This window comes from Emys orbicularis, chromosome 3, assembly GCF_028017835.1.
Source record: "Emys orbicularis isolate rEmyOrb1 chromosome 3, rEmyOrb1.hap1, whole genome shotgun sequence".
Classification (NCBI taxonomy): Eukaryota; Metazoa; Chordata; order Testudines; family Emydidae; genus Emys; species Emys orbicularis.
In genome coordinates, this window is record NC_088685.1 from 137,990,140 (window position 1) to 138,013,220 (window position 23,081).

Consider the following 23,081-nt stretch of genomic DNA (forward strand, 5'->3'; position numbering starts at 1 on the left):
CCCTGACCCTGCCTTGTGATCCACAAAGGCATAGCAGTCAATCCTCAGGGATCACAAGGTATGATCAGGGCCTTAACTTTAGGCATACAGGTAAAGTTATTTACATCCGTAAGTATTTGCAGGATCAGGGAATATGCTTGGATTGTAGAGTGTGATGTAATAAATTAATTACAGTTCCTAACTGCAATATTATATTGCTTTGTGTGCTGGAATATATATCATATTTAATTTTAATTCATATACATTATGTATTTTTTTTAAAAGTAAAATGCATTGATTTTATTCATTATCTTAGCATAATTGAGAAGAATTTATTTCTAGGAATATTAAACACGTACATGTATTTTATATACACACATGTACATTTCTATAATATACATACTCTCCTACACAAGAGAATCATTTTTTTACACACACACACACACACACTTACTCTTTTCCTGAATATAATTTTCATATGAATATATCTAAATAAAAATCAACTATATACAGGGGAGAACGAATACTATAGAGGTAGAGCAAATACATACATTTGAAAATCAAATAAAAACACATGGTTTTAATGAACGCTGAATGAGAGGTGGTGGCAGGGGACAAGCCCCTACAGGTGACAGGCACAGACACACCTCTGCCCACTTTCAGCCTGAGCTCTACCTGCAGCTTCCGCTCCCCAGAAAGAAGCTTCACCTCCTTCGTTCAATACCCAACCAGGAAGTGGAGAAGAAAGCAAAGCAGAGAGGGAGGCAGTAGCGCCCGCTCGCATTAGCGTGGGGGGTTACCCGGCCGCGCTGGAGAGGATTTTCCAGTTACGCACAGGCACTAATCCTCACCCTCCGTTTGGCACGGCTGCCAGTCTCCCCCCGCACCCACCCGATGGCTTCTCTCCAGGACCCTCTGCCTGAAGGTAAAGTCCCCACTCCCCCCAGGACGGAGGGTGCGCGCGCGCGCCCCGCTGGAGTCTGGCTGGGGGACAGGGTGGGAGCGTGTGCTGCGCGCGGCCAGGACAGCTCTAGAGGCAGGTCTCTGGGGCAGGGCTGGAGGAGGGAGTGTCCATTGGGAGCTGCAGCGGGAGCGCCAAAGATGGACATTAACAACAAGGAAGAAGTGGGTTTTTTACCCACCAAAGCTTATGCCCAAATAAATCAGTCTTTAAGGTGCCACCAGACTCCTTGTTGTTTTTGTGGCTACAGACTAACAGGGCTACCCCCTGATACTTGACGGGATGGACATTGACCCTCCCTTACTCTGCTCGGGGCCGGGGCGGCTTTTCCTTCCCTGCTGTGCCTGCACTTTAGTGGAGAGAGCCCGCAGCGGCTTCCGCTGTGTCTAGCCCTGTGTGTGTGTTTCGTGTGCTGAGCTGTGTTCTCTGCGCACAGCTGATCAGTACAAGGGGCTTTCCCCTCCCTTTTTAGCCCAGCCACGTTGGGGATGGGATCAGAGCTGCCAGATTTTCTCCCGCAGGAAACTTTGCCTATTAAAACTTTCAAGCTAGCACAAGTAAGCCCAGCAAGCCGCTCTGCTTTTGAGGAGGCCGCCAAGCCCTCCTCCTCTCCCCACATTGTGTATGAAGGAGAATTTGGGACGAATATTAAAAATGATTCTTTGCATTTGCATACCCCCTCACCGCTGAGGATCTCAAAGTGTTTTATGATTCATTAGCTCAGGTATGAATACATTAAACCTGGCAGCACCCCTAAGGTACAACACAAGCTGTCTATTACAAAGAGATCCAAAAAGTTGCCTGCCCCAGGGAGGTTTTGCGGATTCTGGATCTCGTCGTATTAGCATTTTTTTAACCCATTGTACCAGTTTTATAGGAGTTAACTAAGGACTCCTTGCCTTGTCTAGACAAGAAGGACTTTGAGTCCCCCCCACACCCAATTGTGTTAGCTAACAGTTTAGCAGCATGTTCTGTGCTGGTGGAATTTAGCACATGCTGAAATACAACATGCCTTGTCTACACTAGAGTTTAGAACACATATTAGTTTGTGCTAGCTAATACAATCTAATCTCCTCCCTCACAAACACTTTTTTTTTATCCTAGTCAAACCAAGGCTTGAGGAAGTGATTAAGGCCAACATCTTCAAACTGGATGACCACTGGCACTTAAATATGAATTTGAGTGCATACCATTAGAAACCTGATTTTTAATATTTCAGCTTAAATAACTTCTGTCCAGTCAGTGGCAGAGTTTACACTGTTTGTAACAAACAGAGATGTAGCACCAAAAGTAAACAGATTCACCGAAAGGCAGAATGTAATGCATTGCAGTATAATTGTATATAATGCTCCATCATGTTTATAATGGTATTTCTGGACCCCATTTGCCTAATCAGAGCCTCATTGTTTATTGGGGCAATATGCCTCCGGGCTTGTCGACATTAAGAATATTTGTACTAGTGTAATTACATTGATGTAGTTACACTGAAACAAAGGGGGGCTTACACCAGTGTAGTTTAATTTGGTAATTATGCTAAGATGGTGTAAGCTTCACTACCTGCTGGTGTAGAGTGTCTACATTTGAGGTACATTACAAGAAGGGAACTACATATATGTGATTACAGTGGTGCAAATTTTCTTAAATTAGACAAGCCCTCAGCCTTGAAGCTACCTATCTTCCTCTGGCCAATAGTGGTCCAAAGAAGTACAGGGAGTGAGAATAATAAAAATCCATTTGTTTTCTTTCTTGTATGATCATATTTATTTGAGTCCAAGAAAAATTTGTATTAAGTAGTCATATTGATCTTTGGTTGCTGATAGTCCTGAAGAGAAATGACCTAGGAGAATCAACAGGAGTGGCCCTTTTCAGTGTCTAAGATATACATATTTTAAAAGGGCCTAAAACTAAAACTTGTCATACAAACAAGTTATCCCTAAACCATGGGATAAAGCATTAAACGTTTTTCTGGGGCTTCTTAAATAATTTGGTGTTTTTCACAACAGAGAATTTTTGCAAGTGGAAAAAATGTTATTTCCATTATATAACTCTGCCACTTTTCACCAAGAGTACTTGTTCATTAGTGGAAATAGAGAAGTATCGCTCTTTGCTACATTTGGGAATTCTTCTCAAAAATTTGTTAAAAATGATACTATCACACAGCTCTTGTCATCTCATCCCAGGCTTTTCTTGCCAGTGCCAAAAGCAGATCTGGGGAGAGGGATCAATGGATGGGATTCCACACATCTGAAACAAAATTGGCACTCCGGAAATCCCAATAGCTAAAACAGGAGGTTTTCTGAAAGCTAAATAATGTTAAAGGCAGCAAAAGGTACTCAAATAAAATGACACACTCTAAACTCTGATAAAAATGTGTCAAAAAATATGTCAGCGTAACCAATTATCCTTTGCAGCTGTAAACACACTTCAGAATGCTGAGGTGCCTTACAACTGTCACTGGAAAGAGCTAATCAGAAGAAAAATCTAAATAAATCTAATTCTAAATAAATAGAGAAATAAACTTCTTACATAATTTGCAAGATCTTACATCATAATACATCATATTACTAGCGTACATCTGGCTGTGAAAATAACTGATAGTAGCGTCTCTATAGGTTGTAAACTGTTCCGAACAGGGACTGCTTTTTACTATGTATGTACAGCATTTAACACAATGAGATCTCCATCGCCATTGGGGTCTTTAGATGTTATTGTATTGTAAATAATTAATAATAATGGCGATGACAATGCTAATATCTGAGCTATGACTCTGACCTTGCCCAGCTAGTTGCAGAAGCCTGAGCAGGCTCGATGCGAAATGAGTGCTTGTGCATTTAACAGAAGAGCATTGCCTTCTTGCTTAACGAACCTGGATGCTTGCTAAATCTTCCATGGTATTAGAAATTACATCAACCCAGAAACATTACTTCCTTCAACTCCACTGAATTCGCTGTTTAAGCAAGGAGTTTGTCATTTCTCTGATTGGCAAGGAGAGTACACTTAACTTAGGGACAGGGAGCTATGTTGATTTACACCAGCGGAGAATCTGTCTTCTGAAGTGCAGGCAATGATATTTCTCCAAGTGGCAGGCCTGGCAGCATTGCAAGTATATAATGCTTTTACAAAAGAGGAGGAAGAATATGGATAAATGAGAGGATTTGTGAACCAAGAAGGACTTCATTACGAATAAAAAAAAAAGCGACTCTTAAGTAAGGCCAGTATGAGCCCTCTGATGCATAAGTAACTTCAAGGGGCCATTCCTTGGAACGGGGTTGGCTGGCCCTGGCTCTCTACTGCTCTTAAAGATGCAAGGCAGCCTGTCACCTTTTTGGTTAGGCCAGTTATGGTAGCATCTACTTAACAACTCTGCTTGGTACTTAGAAGTGCACTTACTTTTCCAAGTGCACATTGTTAAAAAATCAGACCCTCCAAAAAACTAACTATGGATTGGGAATATCCAGTGGCCCTTTTCCATGGCCCCAATTTTTTTAGGCCTACTTCGTCTCTGATATTTTCTTGCACTTTGGCAACACTTGTACACCTTGTCGTGCCAGCAAAGTCACATTGAATTGATTTGAATTCCTTATTGCCAGTGACACAAATGCAGTCATTATTAAAGCTTATGTCACCAAAAGTAGGCCCAGAAATGTCACTTTTAATTAAAAACTAGGGCTATCAAGCGATTAAAAAAATTAATTGTGATTAATCATGCAATTAAAAAAAATTAATCGTGTGATTAATCGCGCTGTTAAACCACAATAGAATACCATTTATTTTAAATATTTTTGGATGTTTACAACATTTTCAAATATATTAATTTCAATTACAACACAGAATACAAAGTGTACAGTGCTCACTTTATATTTATTTTTATTACAAATATTTGCACTGTAAAAAACAAACATATTTTTCAATTCACCTCATACAAGTACTGTAGTGCAATCTCTTTATCGTGGAAGTTGAACTTACAAATGTAGAATTATGTACAAAAAAACTGCATTCAAAAATAAAACAATGTAAAACTTTAGAGCCTACATGTCCACTCAGTCCTACTTCTTGGTCAGCCAATCACTTAGACAAACAAGTTTCTTTACATTTGCAGGAGATAATGCTTCCTGCTGCTTGTTTACAATGTCACCTGAAAGTGAGAACAGGCATTCGCATGGCACTGTTGTAGCTGGCATTGCAAGATATTTACGTGCCAGATGTGCTAAAGATTCATACGTCCCTTCATGCTTCAACCACCATTTCAGGGGACATGCGTCCACCAACACCATTCCTGGAAATACCAGAATGTCCGGTATTCTGGGAGACATGTCAGGGGCCATCCAACTCATTGCCACTACAGAACTCAGAGTTTATATTATGAGCTTTGTCATTCACTTCCCAGGCTAACTGGGCCTTGAAGGGTATGTCTACACTGCATCTGGGAGCAACCCTCCCAGCCAGGGTTCAAAGAATCATGTTGGTGGAGCCTGTGCTAGCATGCTAAAAATAGTTGTGTAGACATTGCAGCTTGGCTGGAGCTCAGGCTCTCAAGCTTGCGGGGGCCTGAGAGCCCAAGCTGCAACATCAAAGCAATGTCTACACAGCTATTTTTAGCACGCTAGCACAAGCCCCACCAGCACAAGTCTGGAAACGAGGGCTGGAAGGCTTGCTCCCAAATGCGGTATAGATAGGGCTGCCAGGCATCCGGTTTTTGACTGGAACGCGGTTGAAAAGGGACCCTGGCGGCTCTGGTCAGCACTGCTGACCGGGCTGTTAAAAGTCTGGTCGGCAGTGCAGCGGGGCTAAGGTAGGCTCCCTGCCCGGCTCTGTCCAGCTTCTGGAAGCGGCCGACATGTCCCTGCGGCCCCTAGGCAGAGGGACAATCAGGGAAGCTCTACACGATGCCCCCGCAGCTCCCATTGGCCAGGAACCACAGTGGGTTTGCGTAGAATAGATTCTGCTGATGTACACTAATGGTTCCCTAGTGCGCTTTAACATAGTACTGATTGAAACAATATTGCATTAAAGTGCACTAGGGAACATTATAGAGAGATTACTCACTAGACTATATACTACAGTATACAGTACTCATTATAGAGAGAAAGCCCCCCAAAATCTCAATTTTTGAACATCCACATAAAATTCAAAAATTGCTAAAAATACTCCTCCAATGAAATTAATAAACTCCGAAAAACAGAAGCACTAAATATAGTTCATCTTTAGTCCAAGTTTACTTTCCCATTAAGTTTTGAGCTATAGTCTGTTATTATAATGCTATATTAGTCCTCTTAATTATTAATTTCCTATACAGGGTATTTCACTGTTTGGAGAAGGCCGCTAATGCACAACTGAGTACAGCTATTCAGAGAAAGGAATGTTTTATCCATTTTAGCTGTTTTCTGGTTTAATTATTTATTGTTGAACTATTTATGATATTTTTAAAATAATACTTTAAAATATGTATTTGCACCTACCTGTTATCAGCTATAACAGTGGTTCTCAAACTTTTGGGTACTGGTGATCCCTTTCACATAGCAAGTCTCTGAGTGCAATGCCCCCTAATAAATTAAAAACACTTTTTTATATATTTAACACCATTATAAATGCTGGAGGCAAAGCAGGGTTTGGGGTGGAGGCTGACAGCTCGCGACCCCCCATGTAATAACCTCATGACCCCCTGAGGGGTCCCGACCCCCCAGTTTGAGAACCCCTGAGCTATAACTTCTGATGACATTGTTGAATAGAATTTCTCATCTGTCAGCTAGCACCTGTGACTAACCCTTTATACTTTATGACGAGTTCCCATTGCAAATGAACTCCTACGTAATTGATGTACAGTTTCATCTTGGTGAGCTGGTGAAGGAAAGTGCATGAGTGATCAAACAGACACAGTTTGAGGAACATAAAATGAAAAAGCTTATTTATTTGTTTCTGGCAGATCATGCTGCAAGAGAGCCCGTGGAAGATACAGATCCAAGCACTTTTCCATTAGAAATGGTAGGTGTGTCTAGTTTTGTTCCAATGTAACTTTAATACTTGGTTATCTAATATTTAGTTTATAGCTTTGTACAGTTATTTAATTCTGGGATGCTCTCAAAAACCCAAGAGTATGATTGACTGAAACCAGGCACATATACGATTGTCTACTAGGTAATTAACACCATTGTACGCATTGAAATGTTATATAAATAGCCTCAACCCAGTTGTAAATAAAAAAAATGAATCATTACATCAAATGTATCTTGAATAAATCAATAAATAATCATGGTGAAACCCATGTTTAGATTGTAATCTCTTTCGGACAGGACTTTCTCTCACTATGTGCTTATACAGTGCCTGGCACAATGGACTCATGACCTCTGTTGGGGTTTCCAGGTGATGCTATAATACAAACAGTAATAAGTACTGTGCATCTCCTTGGAAAGTGGTATGAGATCTTCCCCAGAAACTTAATTATTGTTTATATATAGTCTAAGCGCTTCCTTTAAATGTTGTGGCTGATAGCTAAATAAGGCATTAGAAATGCATGTGACAAACAATGAGGCTCTGCCAGATGTGGGGGTGAACTGAGTGAAGAGATGTTTTACTGACTAGTAGATTTACAACCTTCACTGCATGCTTTTCCTTGTTGGTGTGTCCTGGGATATTCGGAGAAGCAAATCTTATGCTGTCACACGGAATATGTTGGGTAAAAAGAATATTTAAATACTCTGTAATCTTAAAGAGGACTTTTTGAATTTGGCTCCAGGTTGTTTACTTTAGGTAACAGTAAATAAAAAAAGAAACTGATTATATATATTGTATTATGCAGCCCAGAGTAGATTAGTGTATAATGTAGCAGCATGGATGTTTTTAAAAGTATTTTATCTTATTTGTAAATTGTGGATTTGTCATGCAGCAACATGAATAATGAGAGGGGAAACTATTACTTTCCAGGGGTGACTTCTTCCAAATCAGAAGCCTAGTATCGAAGTATCAGCAGAAAACAGAGAGGATAGTGTAAATATTGACCTTAGCCTGTGGCTTTTTTGGGAAAATCAATTTAGTAATTTAGGTCCTGATCCTGTATTGTGATCCATTAGTGCCAACCCCTGAGCATGTGTGAAGTCCCACTGAAATAAATGGGACTTTGCACAGGTCCATGCTAGCAGACCTTGATGTAGGAATGGGGTCGTTACTGCCATTTTGTGGTTTGTGATTGCTTAAAATAAAGACTGTGATCTTCAACTATGGTAGAGTTATGATGTCTGTCTGATACAAATGCAAGTTATTTTTAAAAAAATGATTTTGTTTCTAAATGAGGAGGATTTTAATTTGTTTGGTGAGAGATTCTATAAAAAGCTGATGGAAGCGTCTTCTTGTCTTTAGATGCTGCTAGAGGTAACATGGGAGGTCTCTTACTAGGTCTCTTAGTAAACTATAGCCTAGAAGTCGGAATATGTTTGTGTTGTAAATCAGCAGATATGTCCGTAAACTGGGTAGCTGTATTTTAGTTTTGCATTTTAATCAGGTTTTAATTTTAATTTTCAAATGAAGAGACCTTTGATTGTTCTTTAGTAAGAATACTTGTAATAACGGGACCATCTTTATTATTGTAGTTACTCTTGATACACATTAGTAAGCTGAGAATCTGACCCAGAGAAATTTAGGCCACTGGCAGAGAGCTAAAATTAAAACTCAGAATTTCTTGGCTCCCAGTCCTGTGCTTAGTTTACTAAACCACATTGCATTTCAAGAAACTGCAGCAAAACAACAAACGATATAATTTTGGATTGTAAATAATCCCCAAACTACCTGTGTTAGTATCTGTTTGGCCCATCTCTAATGATTCATTAGTATATTGATGTGAACTTAAATGCCATTTTAAAAAGGCATAGTGGTAACTATAAAGTTTTCAAATGTACTTTTTATCAAGTACCGGAAATAACAAACATATGTCTTGGTCTTTTTGGACAGAGAGAAAAGTATCCTGTCCAAGATACACGGCTACCTAAAGGTAAGCACAGCAAACTCCAGCTATTATAAATCTGGTACATTATTGTAGTTCATGTAATAAAACCATAGGTATAAGAAATATTCTATTAATTTGTTCTGTATTTTTACATTGTAAAAGTTTATGCAGTGTAACAAAAATTTTTTTAAAGTGTGTTATTAATGTTACCTCTGGTGTTTGCCATCTGAACTCAGCTTTGGTCTAAAAGCCGATTATATCAACAGAAGATCTTGTTTCTCAACTTTGAAGGAAGCTATAATAAGCCAATGCCACAAAGAGGGGGGGGGGGGAAGGATTCAGAACTCAGATTAGAGGGAAATACAAATATTTGAAAAATGGCTTTGAGAGGGTTACCTGTGTGTCTGCAGGTGATCAGAAATTCATTTGGGAGCCCAGAAATATCCAGTGGTCTCCTGCACCGATGAAATCTTGAGCCCGGCAACCAATTCCATCATTAAGCCTTTAATCCTTCTACCACACTAGCTCCCTTGACCTCTCCCTCTTCTTTATTTCTGCATCCCAGACCCTGCTGCAGGCTTCCTTCCAAGGAATGCCCTGAGAGTGCCTTGAGCCTCAGTTTACTCTTCCAAGCATATTGTTCTGAATCCTATGATGCATGTAAAGCCTGAGGAGGGATCCAGGATCCAATTGGGAAGAGAGGTTGAAAAAGTTAGGGTAAAGACTGATGATCTGGGTAAACTAAAACTGGGGTTCCAAGGGAGGATTGAGGATTGTTTAGGAGACTGGAAGGAGCCAGCAATAGAAATGAGGTGCCATTGAGGATACCAAGAGAAGGGGAATAGATTGGAGGGGAGAAGGGTATGGTACTTTGAACCTGTTCAGTTGCAGGCAGACTGCTCACCTCTTCAAAGTGGATTTTCTTAAATGTTCTTAAATTTTGGTAATTTCTCTATAGCTTTCCTATCTAAATTGTATTTTTCTTACTCTTATGGCATTAGTTCATTGTATCTTCCCCTCCAAAGAAAATCAGATTTATAAATAAACATGTAACTGTTTCAAAGCTGTTTAAAATCTGATGCTACATGTTCAATACAATAAATTATACGTAAAATTGAAGGGAAATGGAAATTGTGGCATTTTCTGTTGAAAGGAAATTTCATCATGATCAGTGTAAAGATATAAAAGCATTAATGGAGCTTAGCATTTCCTGTCTGAGAATGGGAAGTGATGTGAAACACCTATTAATATTCTGTTAACTTCTGCATTCTCAAGTTTTCCTTATAATTCATTTTCTCAAAAGTCTAGCACTGTTGTGGGTTTGGAAACTGTATGACGTTAATCTTAGATCGTTCCTTAGATACTGGCCTCTTGGTCTGCTCGAGAGCCTGAATTTTCATCACTATTCAACATGATATGGGGAAGAAAAAAAAAAAAGCAGTTTTATAAATGTTGCTGAATCTATAAGTGAATAAAATGTGTTACAAGAGTTTGCTTCATACAGTGTATGGCCTGATTCTTTAGTTGTTATTTAGGGAAAATTCCAGTTGGCTTTAATGTAAATTTTATCTAAATAGAGTAGGGGATCTGGCCCCTTGTTTAAAAATAATTAACATGACATCTTAGGGCTTTATCCAGCAAGATGTTGAGCACCTTTAATGGGAGTTGAGGGCACTCATCACCTTTCAGGATTAGGCCCGTATATTTTTTTTCCTCCAAGTTCACTTTTTGATCATAGTTACTCCCGCACCCAAATATTAGAGGCAACAGCCAAAAGAATAGACCAAGTGAAATTTGGTTGGTTGTGTTTTGTAATATCAGCTGAATTCTTTGCCACTGAATCCTAACATAAGAATGGTCATACTGGGTCAGACGAAAGGTCCATCTAGCCCAGTATCCTGTCTTCCGACAGTGGCCAATGCCAGGTGCCCCAGAGGGAATGAACAGAACAGGTAATCATCAAGTGATCCATCCCCTGTTGCCCATTCCCAGCTTCTTCCAATCAGAGGCTAGGGACACCATCCCTGCCCATCCTGGCTAATAGCCATTGATGGACCTATCCTCCATGAACTTATCTAGTTCTTTTTTGAACCCTGTTCAAGATAATAAATAAGAAGTCTGTCAGATATCAGCTGCTGTCAGAGGCAGGCTATTGGATTTTAAGGATCAATGGTCTAATAAATAATGGCAAATTCTAAGTGAAAGAAGAAAAGTAAATTCTTACTTTTTTTTGTTTAAATATAAGGCATTCCACTGTTTCTTAATAGGAGTCTTATTGCTAGAGAGAACAATAAACTCATATGCATTTTTATCCCTAAAAAGCCTTTCAGCATTATAAGAGTCTTGGAGGATTCTGACATGTCTAGGATAACCTCCTTTCAGCAACAAGTCAGCAGTTCATCCCGAGTCAGCAGAGCAATTAACACATGGATTTAAACACTTGCTTAAAGTTAAACACATGTTGAAATACACCTCTACCCCGATATAACACGACCCGATATAACGCGAATTTGGATATAACGCAGTAAAGCAGTGCTCCGGGGGGCTGCACACTCCGGCGAATCAAAGCAAGTTCGATATAACGCAGTTTCACCTATAACGCGGTAAGATTTTTTGGCTCCCGAGGACAGCGTTATATCGGGGTAGGGGTCTACTTTGCTGAACAGGGGCCTTATCTCAGAGTGAAATTCAACCCTATGCGCGGAACTGGCAAAAGGCTTATGTATCATTTAAGTCCTATTTTGAGGGCCTAAATGGGAGATGAAAGGTAAATAGACTTTGTGCTGTCTATTTACCTTTGCATGTCCCTCTGCATAAGGGTGAATTTCAACCCACGTCTATATACTCACAAAGGTGTATAGACAGTTTTAAACTTGCAGTGAGTAAAACCTTGGGGGGGCGGGGTACGTGTGCTTCCAGAAGGGTCCTGAGCAGGATCAGCATAATCCAAACATGGGGAGAAGAGAAGGCAGACTATCGAGAATTTTTAGAAAGTCATTAAAACAAAGCAGAAAGAAGAGTTTTGTTGACTGTCAAGTACTTTCACTTTTTCAGCTATCTTTGATTTATTGGCTAGGTAAACACTATGTTGGTGCTGCTCCTGGTCAATCTGCTGAAGGAAGAGTGTAGCCCTGCTATCAGTAATAGCATGTTGGAGATGCAGAGTAAACATTTTACATATACCCTGATGTCTGATCTCTGATAGTGCTTTCTATTTGCACAGTCCAGTCATTAACAATTTAAGATTATGTTAAATCCATTTTACATTTCCCAATGACCCATTATCGTATGGGATTAAATCTTGTGTGTTAGACTTGTATGAAGTCTGCCATATTTTTGTTTGAGAGTCTTGTTACTTAAGCTTATATTTGGGTGAAAGACCAACATTTCAGAATCTCTTTGCCTTAGATGAGGAGTACCTAACAGATAAAGTTACATTGGAAATAGCATCTATTAACATCAGGAGTCTTACATCAGATTCTGGCCTAATACAACAGGTAAGGGAAATGCTTTTCAAATTTAAATTATCTGTTTGAGAAACCCATGGGTGCATATTAAACTAAGCTGTTAAAGTTATTTTTGTTGATGAAAGAAAGCTATTAATATTAATCACAACTTTCTCTAGACCGCATGGAGTCATTCAGTAAAATGAGATTGGACACAGAATATCCATTTAAGAATGCTGGGTGAAGTGTACTCTGTACACACAGCCTATGCACACTGTAAGCCCTGTTTGAAGGGCTTAAGTGGGACTTGAGTGGTGCATAGGTGTTGTGCTGACTCCTCTGCTTAGGGTTGAATTTTGTTCACAGTGAACCTAGTTCTAGTGACACTGTACTTATAGTGCAGTGGAAATCCAAAATTGCTTCAATTTGTATCCAGGCATGAACTCTTCTGACAAGGGCAAATCCTGCCCCCACACGCCATCCCCACTCAGCCTGCGGCAGAACAGATGTTGTTCCACTGTGCTGAGTGGGCAGGGAGCCTGGAGCCCAGGCAGGGTGCATGCTGCAGAATCCAGTTCTACCAGAATTCCTTTCACACTGGTATGGGGGATAAGATTAAAAACAGGGCTAGTGGATTCACAGCTATACAGAGCCACAATTTTTTCCTCCAGCCTTCACCTCCCCTTGGTGGGGTTTGCAACCAGGGCAGTGGTTACTGCAGAGCAGCTTTGGAGTTGGGGTTGGGAAGCAGGGAAATTATTTCTCCCCTGCATCAAGTCCTTATACATGGACTTTGGGATAGTATTTTTCCCACAGTGAAGCTTCATTCTAATGTTCCACTGTAAATGAGCAACACTGTGCAAATTCCATTGGCATGTCACAGTTATCACTTACCAGATAGTGTTACAGGCTGAATTCCTGGGGATTTTCTCTTTTGGGTTGAGCAAAGGAGGAGAAGACAGATTGGCACTATCTCATGGGGAGAAAGCAGTAATTTCTTATCATGAAGTGGAGAGAATTTGTTGTCTGAGAGTCCCTCTTCTATTATACTGAAACTGGGTATAATGAAGGCTTTTTATAGTGACAAAACACTTAACTATACAGCTGTTTCACTGTACTTAGATTTGTAGGGCCCTCTAAAACCCTATCTTGCCTGGAGGGTATGCTTGTTCTTCTGGTCCCTCTGCACACGCATAAGACAAATGTATAGCTTTGTTTAGATTTGCAGTTGTTTTTTTAATTAGTGGGCAATAAAATAGTCCTGTTAAATAGCAATATTTTCTGGAGAGTTACATATCTTTGCAATAAAGTGATGTTGGATAAGCCTCTGTGCTTCAGAGTTGATAAGTGGAAGGTAGCTGAACTGCTAAAATAAAAAATGTGTATGCTACAAATAAGTGGCCTTTTGAAATCCTATAGTTTACATGAAAATATTTTTTTATTAAACAAAAAATGAGGACTCTGAGTCCACGGGAAATAAAACTTTACTTCTTTCTTTGCCCATACAGTCGCAGTCCCACCATTGCCAACTGTCATGATTTGATCATGAGTCTTGAGATTTTTGATGTTAAAACCCCAGTTTCTGAAAGCACTTACATGAGTATCTCAGCTCTCATTTAAAAAAATAGATTTGAGGCCTCATGTTTGCAGGAAAAAAATATGAAAACATACTTGAGTGTACTCTAACGGCTCAGAAATCATAAGACAAATAAAAGAACCCAAATTAAATATTTTTTAAAAAAAATCTCATGATTTTTAACATGCTCTCCAGATTTTTAGCCAGACTCAATTTTTCAATGCTTGGGTTGGCAAAACTGCAATTCCTATACATCAAACACCTATTGACTTTCTCATAGACACTTCTGAACCAGATTCATATCATAATATGACCATAAATGATCTCCATGTTCAAGAGCAAGACATCCAGTTCTGACCAATGTTTTTAGATAGTCATTGTTCAAAGTCCTGAGTTAGAAGCTGCTGAATGAAAAGCCCTGGGCTCACATTCTATCTAGCTACAACTGAAATGATGCTGGTAAGAGGAGGAAAGTACTTGGAGAAGATGGCAAGTACTTTCCTCTTACTTTGATGGGAGGTGCATCCATTGTTGAACCTTTCTTGAGCAAGTACCAAACACTCTGATAGTTTTGTGATGTGGAAAATTGTGTATTAGAGAATGGAAACAAATCTGTAAACTATTCTGCATTTGTGACCATCTGGCCCACTGCAGCAGTGGGTGTGGCAGGGGAGATAGTGAAAACAGCATGCAAATGTTCCCTTTTGTGGGAAATGTGGGGAATTTTTGATAGAATATTTTAGACAAATTTACCTTCCCCCGTAATTAGATTAGATCATGTGTGTGAATGTGTTCACCACATCAGCTGAAACTACCTATACTGGTTGTATGCTTTGCAAAAATAATTTTTTTTAAATTTTGATGGACAATATCAATGATTATTTTAAGCATTTTTAAATTTTTATGCATTTATATTTTAACAGTTGTGGGAAGTGATGGGGTGTGTGCCAGACAATTGGGAGGGTCAAACAATAATTATGTAATGACAATAGATGCGAGATTCAAAAAATTATAGTTTTATAACCATTAAAATCCAGATTGGCAACAGCGCATGTGAAAATATAAAAAATAAATATCCTTAAATGAAACTGGAATAAGTTCTCAAGCAGCATTTTTTTTCTTTACCTATCTGTAAATTTTGATTTTTATCAATGGAAATATATTTGTCAGTTTGTGTATCTATGGTGAAATTGACATTTACAAATAATAATCTAATCCTTCCAAGCACAACTATTTGTAGTGGATTTAATAATACAGTAAGTGTCAGTAGGAATAGGGCACCTTGTTATGATGTATTGTAACCTATACAGTTTACTTGTATTTGCACACACAGCCTGCAAGATGCAGTGAAGTGCTCTTTGATACTTTTGAATGAATGACACTATACAAAAGTCAGCTGTATTTTATTGCACTTGTCTAAGGGGGAAAACCGTTTCTGCGTTCATCTTCAATAAAGGAAAGACATTTCATCTGGGCTCACACCCGCCCAATGAGTGAGGGCAGCTACCCATGTCTTCTTACTCCCTCACTCATTTCAGTTTGCCTTAGCCACAGGGTCATAGTGCCTTCCTTTGGGTGATAGATGTTGCTTTCAAGGAATATAGATGTTTCAACAACACATGTTGTCACCTCAAACTATTACATTATTTTCTCTACATTTAATTAGCTGACAAAAAGCAGTTGAGTGCACATTAGCTTCAAAAGAAAAAAGGTTTTGAACTGAGCCAGCAGAAATAGTCAATTCCAGCCCTTGTCTAGAACTATTTCCTATATATAAAAATCCTTTAAAGAAGCTCCTCCAAATTCCATAGAGTCAGTGGAACAATCCCTTATTGTTGCATGTAACAGACAGTGGGCCAGCTGAGGGTCTGGCCCAGCCTCTAATAAAAAAAATGGGGCATGGAAATCTTCTAAGTCAAACAATCTAAATCACTGAAAGGCTGTAGGTACTCTATACAAAAGTCCTAAAGACTTCCCCCCGCCACCATGATTATGGCACGATAGTGACTCTTAATTGCAATTCTGCAGTAATATTTCATGCCTATATGCCAGGAAGTCACTTTGAAACAGTTGTACATTGCCCAACCTACCATTTTCAAACACTGAGTACTTTAATGAACTAACATCAATAAAATGTCATTTAGGAAAATTAAAGAAGCCAGGATAGCATGGGAGAGAGAGTGTGAACTATTCCAAATACACACGATGGAGTGTGGTACTGCATAATCATAAGGATAGTGAGTCATTCAACAGTTTTCTGATATTCAACATGGCTATAACCAAAAGGTCCGATTCTGGGGTCACTTACACCAGTGTAACAGTAAGGTGTTACTCCCAATTTGTACTGGTGTAACTGAGAAGTGAAATTAGCCTGAAGATTGTAGATGTCTTCACTTAACAGGTTATCAACTGCTGTCATGAATTTCTGTGGGAGCAACCCCAAGGCCGATCAGCAGGGATTTATAGTTACAGTTCTTTTCTGTTCTTGTTCACAAATAGTTTAGTATAAACCTGTCACTACCAAGAGTGAAAATGATAGGTCAGTGCAAGAACTGTTTAAAACACTAACCCTATATCATCTAATGCATCCAAGGGTGCTGAGGGAGTTGGCTGATGTGATTGCAGAGCCATTGGCCATTATCTTTGAAAATTCATGGCGATTGGGGGAGGTCCCGGACGACTGGAAAAAGGCAAATATAGTGCCCATATTTTAAAAAGGGAAGAAAGAGAACCCGGGGAACTACAGTCCCCGGCAAAATCATGGAGCAGGTCCTCAAGGAATCCATTTTGAAGCACTTGTAGGCGAGGAAGGTGATCAGGAACAGTCAACATGTATTCAACAAGGGCAAGTCATGCCTGACCAACCTGATTGCCTTCTATGATGAGATAGTTGGCTGTGCGGATATGGGGAAAGCAGTGGATGTGATATAGCTTGACTTTAGCAAAGCTTTTGATACGGTCTCCCACAGTATTCTTGCCAGCAAGTTAAAGACGTATGGATTGGATGAATGGACTATAAGGTGGAGAGAAAGCTGGCTAGATTGTGAGGCTCAACAGGTAGTGATCAATGGCTCGATGTCTAGTTGGCAGCCGGTATCAAGCGGAGTGCCCCAGGGGTTGGTCCTGGGGCTGGTTTTGTTCAACATCTTTATTAATGGTCTGGATGATGGGATGAATTGCACCCTCAGCAAGTTCGCAGATGACACTAAGCTGTGGGGAGAGGTAGACATGCTGGAGGGTAGGGATAGGGTCCAGAATTACCTAGACAAATTGGAGGATTGGGCCAAAAGAAATCTGATGAGGTTCAACAAGGACAAGTGCAGAGTCCTGCACTTAGGATGGAAGAATCCCATGCACCACTACAGGCTGGGGACCGACTGACTAAGCAGCAGTTCTGCAGAAAAGGACCTGGGGATTACAGTGGATGAGAAGCTGGATATGAGTCAGCAGTGAGCCCTTGTTGCCAAGAAGGCCAACGGCATATTGGGCTATATTAGTGGGAGCATTGCCAGCAGATTGAGGGAAGTGATTATTCCCCTCTATTTGGCACTGGTGAGGACACACCTGAGTATTGTGTCCAGTTTTGGTCCCCCCACTACAGAAGGGATGTGGACAAATTGGAGAGAGTCCAGCGGAGGGCAACGGAAATGATTAGAGGGCTGGGGCACATGATTTACGTTGAGAGCCTGAGGGAACTGAGATTATTTAGTCTGCAGAAGGGAAAAGTGAGGGGGGATTTGATAGCAGCCTTCAACTACCTGAAGGGGGGTTCCAAAGAGGATGGATCCAGACTGTTCTCAGTGGCGGCAGATGACAGAACAAGAAGCAGTGGTCTCAAGTTGCAGTGGGGGAGGTGTAGGTTGGATATTAGGAAACACTATTTCACTAGGAGGGTGGTGAAGCACTGGAATGGGTTACCTAGGGAGGTGGTGGAATCGCCATCCTTAGAGGCTTTTAAGGCCCGGCTTGACAAAGCCCTGGCTGGGATGATTTAGTTGGGGTTGGTCCTGCTTTGAGCAGGGGGTTGGACTAGATGACCTCTTGAGGTCTCTTCCAACCCTGATATTCTGTGATTCTATGATCATAGGATGAGTCAAAATGTAAATATGTTGCATAAAAAGTTTGCAAATTGTCAGGAAACACAGACACACACAAAAAGTATTTTCTGTTCAGTTAATCAGTTACATCAGTATCTTTCTAAACTGACTCTCCACTTGGTAAACTAGATCAATAAAGTTATTGCGTGTTATTTGAATACATGATTTTAATTCAAGGTTACTTTTTGTTTGTAGCCAGAAGAGAGTGATAGTCAAAACAATACTGGAGAATCACTTTCAGGTAATTTATTGGCTTTACCATATATGTATGCAGTCATTTTTTGATAGATTTTCTTCAGAAAAGTCTTGGTGAGGATGATGTTTAGAATTACCTAGAAAGGCTTGGGGACCCAGAATATATGAAGCTTCTCTCTTTTGCTTTTAATATTCCATGCAAGGTATAGTGCCAGAAGTTTATTTGATTTATAGATAGCTACAAACTTCATCAAAAATAAATTGACAAGAGCAATTCACCTCACTGAGCACACACAGCAGAATGAGATGAAATTACGTTAGGGGCCAATAATGCATTCTCTGCACAGCCAGAACTTCAATTAGGTCAAATGGAGTTAGCTTTGCTCATACCTGAGTAAAAAGTGAGCAGGATTTGGCCCATTGACTTCATCACAAGGACAGCAGTATTACTTATAAATCTTTATATTTAGCTTTAAAAAAAACCCTGCAAGGCCTTATGGAATGCCTGAAAGCAGAGATGTCTCCCTCTACTCGGCGCTAGTGAGGCTTCAGCTGGAGTACTGACCAATTCTGAGCACTGCACTTTAGGAGAGATTTAAATAAATTAGAGAGAGTCCAGAAGACAGCAACAAAACTGATAAAAGATTTAGAAAACCTTACCTATGAGGAAACGTTAAAAAAAAATGGGCATGTTTAGTCTTGAGCAAAGAAGACTGAGGGGGCCTGACTGCAATCTTCAAATGTGGTATGGGCTGTTATCAAAAGGATGGTGATCAGTTGTTCTCCATGTCCACTCAAGGTAGGACAAGAAGTAATGGGCTTAATCTTCAGCAAGGGAGATTTAGGTTAGCTCTTAGGAAAAAAATTGTAATATAACGGTAGTTAAATTCTGGGATAAGCTTCCAAGAGAGGTTGTGGCATCTCCATCATTGGAGGTTCTTAAAAAAAGGTTTGACAGACATAAGAATGGCTGTACTGGGTCAGACCAATGGTCCATCTAGCCCTGTATCCTGTCTGCTGACAGTGGCCAGTGCCAGGTGCCCCGGAGGGAATGAACAGAACAGGTAATCATCAAGCGATCTATTCCCTGTTGCCCATCCCAGACCAAAGGACACCTGTCAGAGATAGTCTAGGTTCACTTAGTCCTGCCTCAGCACAGGGGGCTGCACTTGATCATAGAATGTCAGAGTTGGAAGGGACCTCAGGAGGTCATCTAGTCCAACCCCCTGCTCAAAGCAGGACCAATCCCCAGACAGATTTTTGCCCCAGATCCCCAAATGGCCCCCTCCAGGATTGAACTCACAATCTGGGGTTTAGCAGACCAATGCTCAAACCACTGAGCTATCCCTCCCCCCTCTCCAGCTCCCTTCCAGCCCTACATTTCTGTGATTGTATGTCACAAGAGTTTGTGCGTCCCCTCCATGGGAGACTATGCATTCTCATAAAACTGTGTTGTTGCACAGTGTGACATATTGGACCCCTTAAGGTGCCACCCGATGTGCTGAGATACCACTGAGCCTGCCTGTTCTGCCAGCCTGGGCACCCTTTTGACCTGTCTGGCTGAGCCAGGCTATTAAGCCTCCTCCAGTACACACAGGCAGGGCCATACCCAACTGCAGAATGACACAGACACAGATCAGCTTTGGGGACTTCCTTAAACATAGAAAAGAATTAACAAGTGTGTTATCTATGAGAGTAGGCGTTTTTGAATACATGATTTGCCCTTTTATAGTTAGAAACCATTCACGTCTCCTATTCTAATTGTAACTAAACCAATCCTTGATATTGTGTACTCACTATTTCCATCAGTCTTTTGATTAATACTTCCTCTTACAGCATCCTTTTTTTCAGACTTAATTTGAATATGGTTGGTTTTATATTCCTCTTTCAAACTTGTATGGTAAACAGAAGTTTTAAAAGGTCAAGTGGTTATAAGCTGTGCACATTATGCACTTTTCTGCTGTAGTGTCAGTTTGACCATTGTGGGCTTCTCTCTTTCTTCATCCATTACATGGCAAAGTTAAAGGTTTACCCATTTCCCCCCAAAAGCCTAACTGTTGAAGAAGTGTCTAGAATACTTTCACACAATAAGCCTGATTGATGGAGTAAGGCCTAATAAAAAGTATTTGCAGGTCGATATTACTAATGCTGGCTTTTGCCTTCTTCTAGGCTAACTAATAGAAGTTACATTTTTAGTGTCTCTCTAGGACCCTTTTGATTCTTTTTGGAAGACTTTTAAATGGCAATCTCTGATGTCATATGATAAAGAATATTTCACCACCATACTTTCATATCCAGAAAGTAATTCATTGAGCTTCAGCCAGCTCTATAATTGTATGAGGAAAATAGGAATACCATTCAAAGTGAATACTTTTCTAAGCATTTGCCTGTTACATATATTTGAAATAATCTCCCTTCATAGAATATAACAGAAAGGTACACTTTTGTATCATTGGAAATATTAGGCATTTGCTTTGTGTGTGTCCATTAGCAGAGAGAATCTTTACTAAAAGAAGACTGTCAAATATTTTCTTAAGTCGGCACTATTATAAAGATGGCATTTTGGATACACTAAGCCAGGCTGCGACATCTACCAACATAATCGTAACATTTATCTACATGAGATGTTAACAGAGATCCTTTCTGCATAGCACTGCTGGCTGTGCAATTGAAAGTTATGGCAATTTCCATAAAGCGAAGGGAATTCTTCAGGCCATGTAGCCCAGCCCACACATCACAGTGAAAAGTGGAATCAGTTTGACACCCTTGTTATAAATGAATGTGTATATTTTAGAAATTATTGTTCTTTGGTTTTATCTTCAGTTTACAGTAAAGAAAAACATAACAAAAATTAAAAGTAGTTTTAATTCAATAGGGAAAGACACTTTAAATCCCCATTATTATTTCAGAAATAGTTCTAATAACATGATATTCTTCAGCAGTGCCTGAGGGTTTGTGCCATAAAAAGAAGCCATGGAAAATAGAACAGATTCTAACCTTTCAATGTAATGTTTATAATTGTAGATATGAGGAGCTCCTGCAAAGAAAATGGCACCTGCTCCTTATGTTTGTGTCATGCTCCAACCATCAGCGACTTGCTCAATGACGAGGACTTGTTGTACACAATGAGGATAAAGCTGGATCCATGCCACCCTACAGTAAAAAACTGGAGAAATTTTGCAAGCAAATGGGGAATGACCTATGATGAATTGTGTTTCCTGGAACAGAAACAACAAAGCCCTACGTTGGAATTTTTGTTGCGGAACAGTGACAGGACTGTGGAACAATTGATTGATCTGTGTAAATTATATCAAAGAATTGATGTTGTGAAAGTGCTGCTGAAGTGGGTGGAGGAAGAATGGCCAAAGAGAGGGAATGGAACCTATCAGAATCACTTCTAGGTCAAAGAAAATTGTTAGCTTGAAAAATTTACTTGTCTAATTACCACTAGTGAGAGGGAAGCTTTCCTTGTCAGTGAAAGGGCACATACCATCAGTTTATGCAGAATGCAAGCTTTTATTATATATGTATTCCAAGCAAAGATGACCTTCCAAATGTGAACAGGATATTACTAATACAGAGTTGTCTTCCTGAGTCTACAAACATTTTAAGTCTTCTCCACTGCTCATACATTTCCCAAGCAGGAGAGTGAAAATGACACAGCATCCAGCAATATGACCCTTGAAATTTAGAACCTTGGAAGGAGTGAAACTGACAAGAATGTCAGTTTCCCACTGCTGTTGATTTGTAAAGTTTTGATCAGCAGCCAAGACGCTTGAACCATTGCCCCTACCTCGTTGGTAACCCTGACCCTATCTTTCATATCAGCTTCTACTTAGTAGGTGTCTGGTAATATTTCAAGCCCTAACAGGAGGAATAAAAGGATCTGTTAAAAGTGTTTAAATATTTTTGGTATAGGAACACCTCATGTGTTTCCAACATCACTTTGTATTTGCATTATTGGATTATTTTAATGTTTGAATACCCCATTTTGCAAAAATTTCATTTGGATACTCTTTTATAAAAAAAAAAAAGACATTAAATGAAACTGTTGTATAATTCTACTACATTAGAATTATATATTGATTATGGAAGAAATCACATTGAATTCAGAGAGAATTTCCAAGGCCCACAAGAGTTGGGGACAAAAAAGCATTTAAGAAAATGCTTTATATTAAAAATGAGTTCCAAGAGTTTTGAAGAAAACATTCAGTTGCAGGATTCTTATCTGTTTTTCTTAATGCTTCTTGTTTTGAGGTGGGGAGACAGTTGTAGCCTCACCCACAGCGTCCTCAGTATAGTACTCACTAGGATTTTCCTGTTCAAAGATTGTGGTTTTCTAGAAGAGATCACAGAACAGTCCTGTGGGCTGACCCATTTTACACTTTACGTAGAGACCATTTCCTGCCTCCAAAACAACACATCACCTATGTACCACTTAAGCCATCATAATGGCTTAAGGGAGTGAGTGTGGATAGCTACTGGAGAGTTTAAGAGAGTTTAAGACTTATCAGTCACCCCAGGAATTTGGTCTTGTTGCTACTTTGAATTTAAATGGTTAAATTTAAAATGTATTTTAGAAAGGATTAGCAATAATTGATATTGCTCTTTTCTCTACAATTCTTACAATATATGTTCTAATATTTTAAAGTCAGTTTGAAAAATCAGTGTTACAACAGAGCACTTATTGCTATAGTGTCACAACAAGAATTATGAGAATGCTGTTAACCATTTAGTAATACTATTCAAGTAGTTTTAGACATTCTTTTATGTTAACTAAAGCATCTTGAGTTAGTACATTGTCCACCATTATTTTGCTATATATACCAATGTACCAAAACACAGGCAAAATCTAGGATGGGTTTATGGCTCATGTACTGTTTAGTTTCAT

The 23,081-nt window shown here is 39.7% G+C and overlaps 1 protein-coding gene across 1 annotated transcript; it reads left to right on the forward strand.

Annotated features, from left to right (window-relative positions):
* The first annotated feature begins 873 nt into the window (after positions 1–873).
* EDARADD (EDAR associated via death domain) lies at positions 874–21,591 on the forward strand. The gene is made up of 6 exons (XM_065402221.1): positions 874–904; positions 6,864–6,922; positions 8,882–8,921; positions 12,285–12,373; positions 18,191–18,236; positions 21,215–21,591. Exons 1-6 carry the CDS (start codon positions 874–876, stop codon positions 21,589–21,591), a joined length of 642 nt encoding a protein of 213 aa, XP_065258293.1.
* The last annotated feature ends 1,490 nt before the right edge of the window (positions 21,592–23,081 follow it).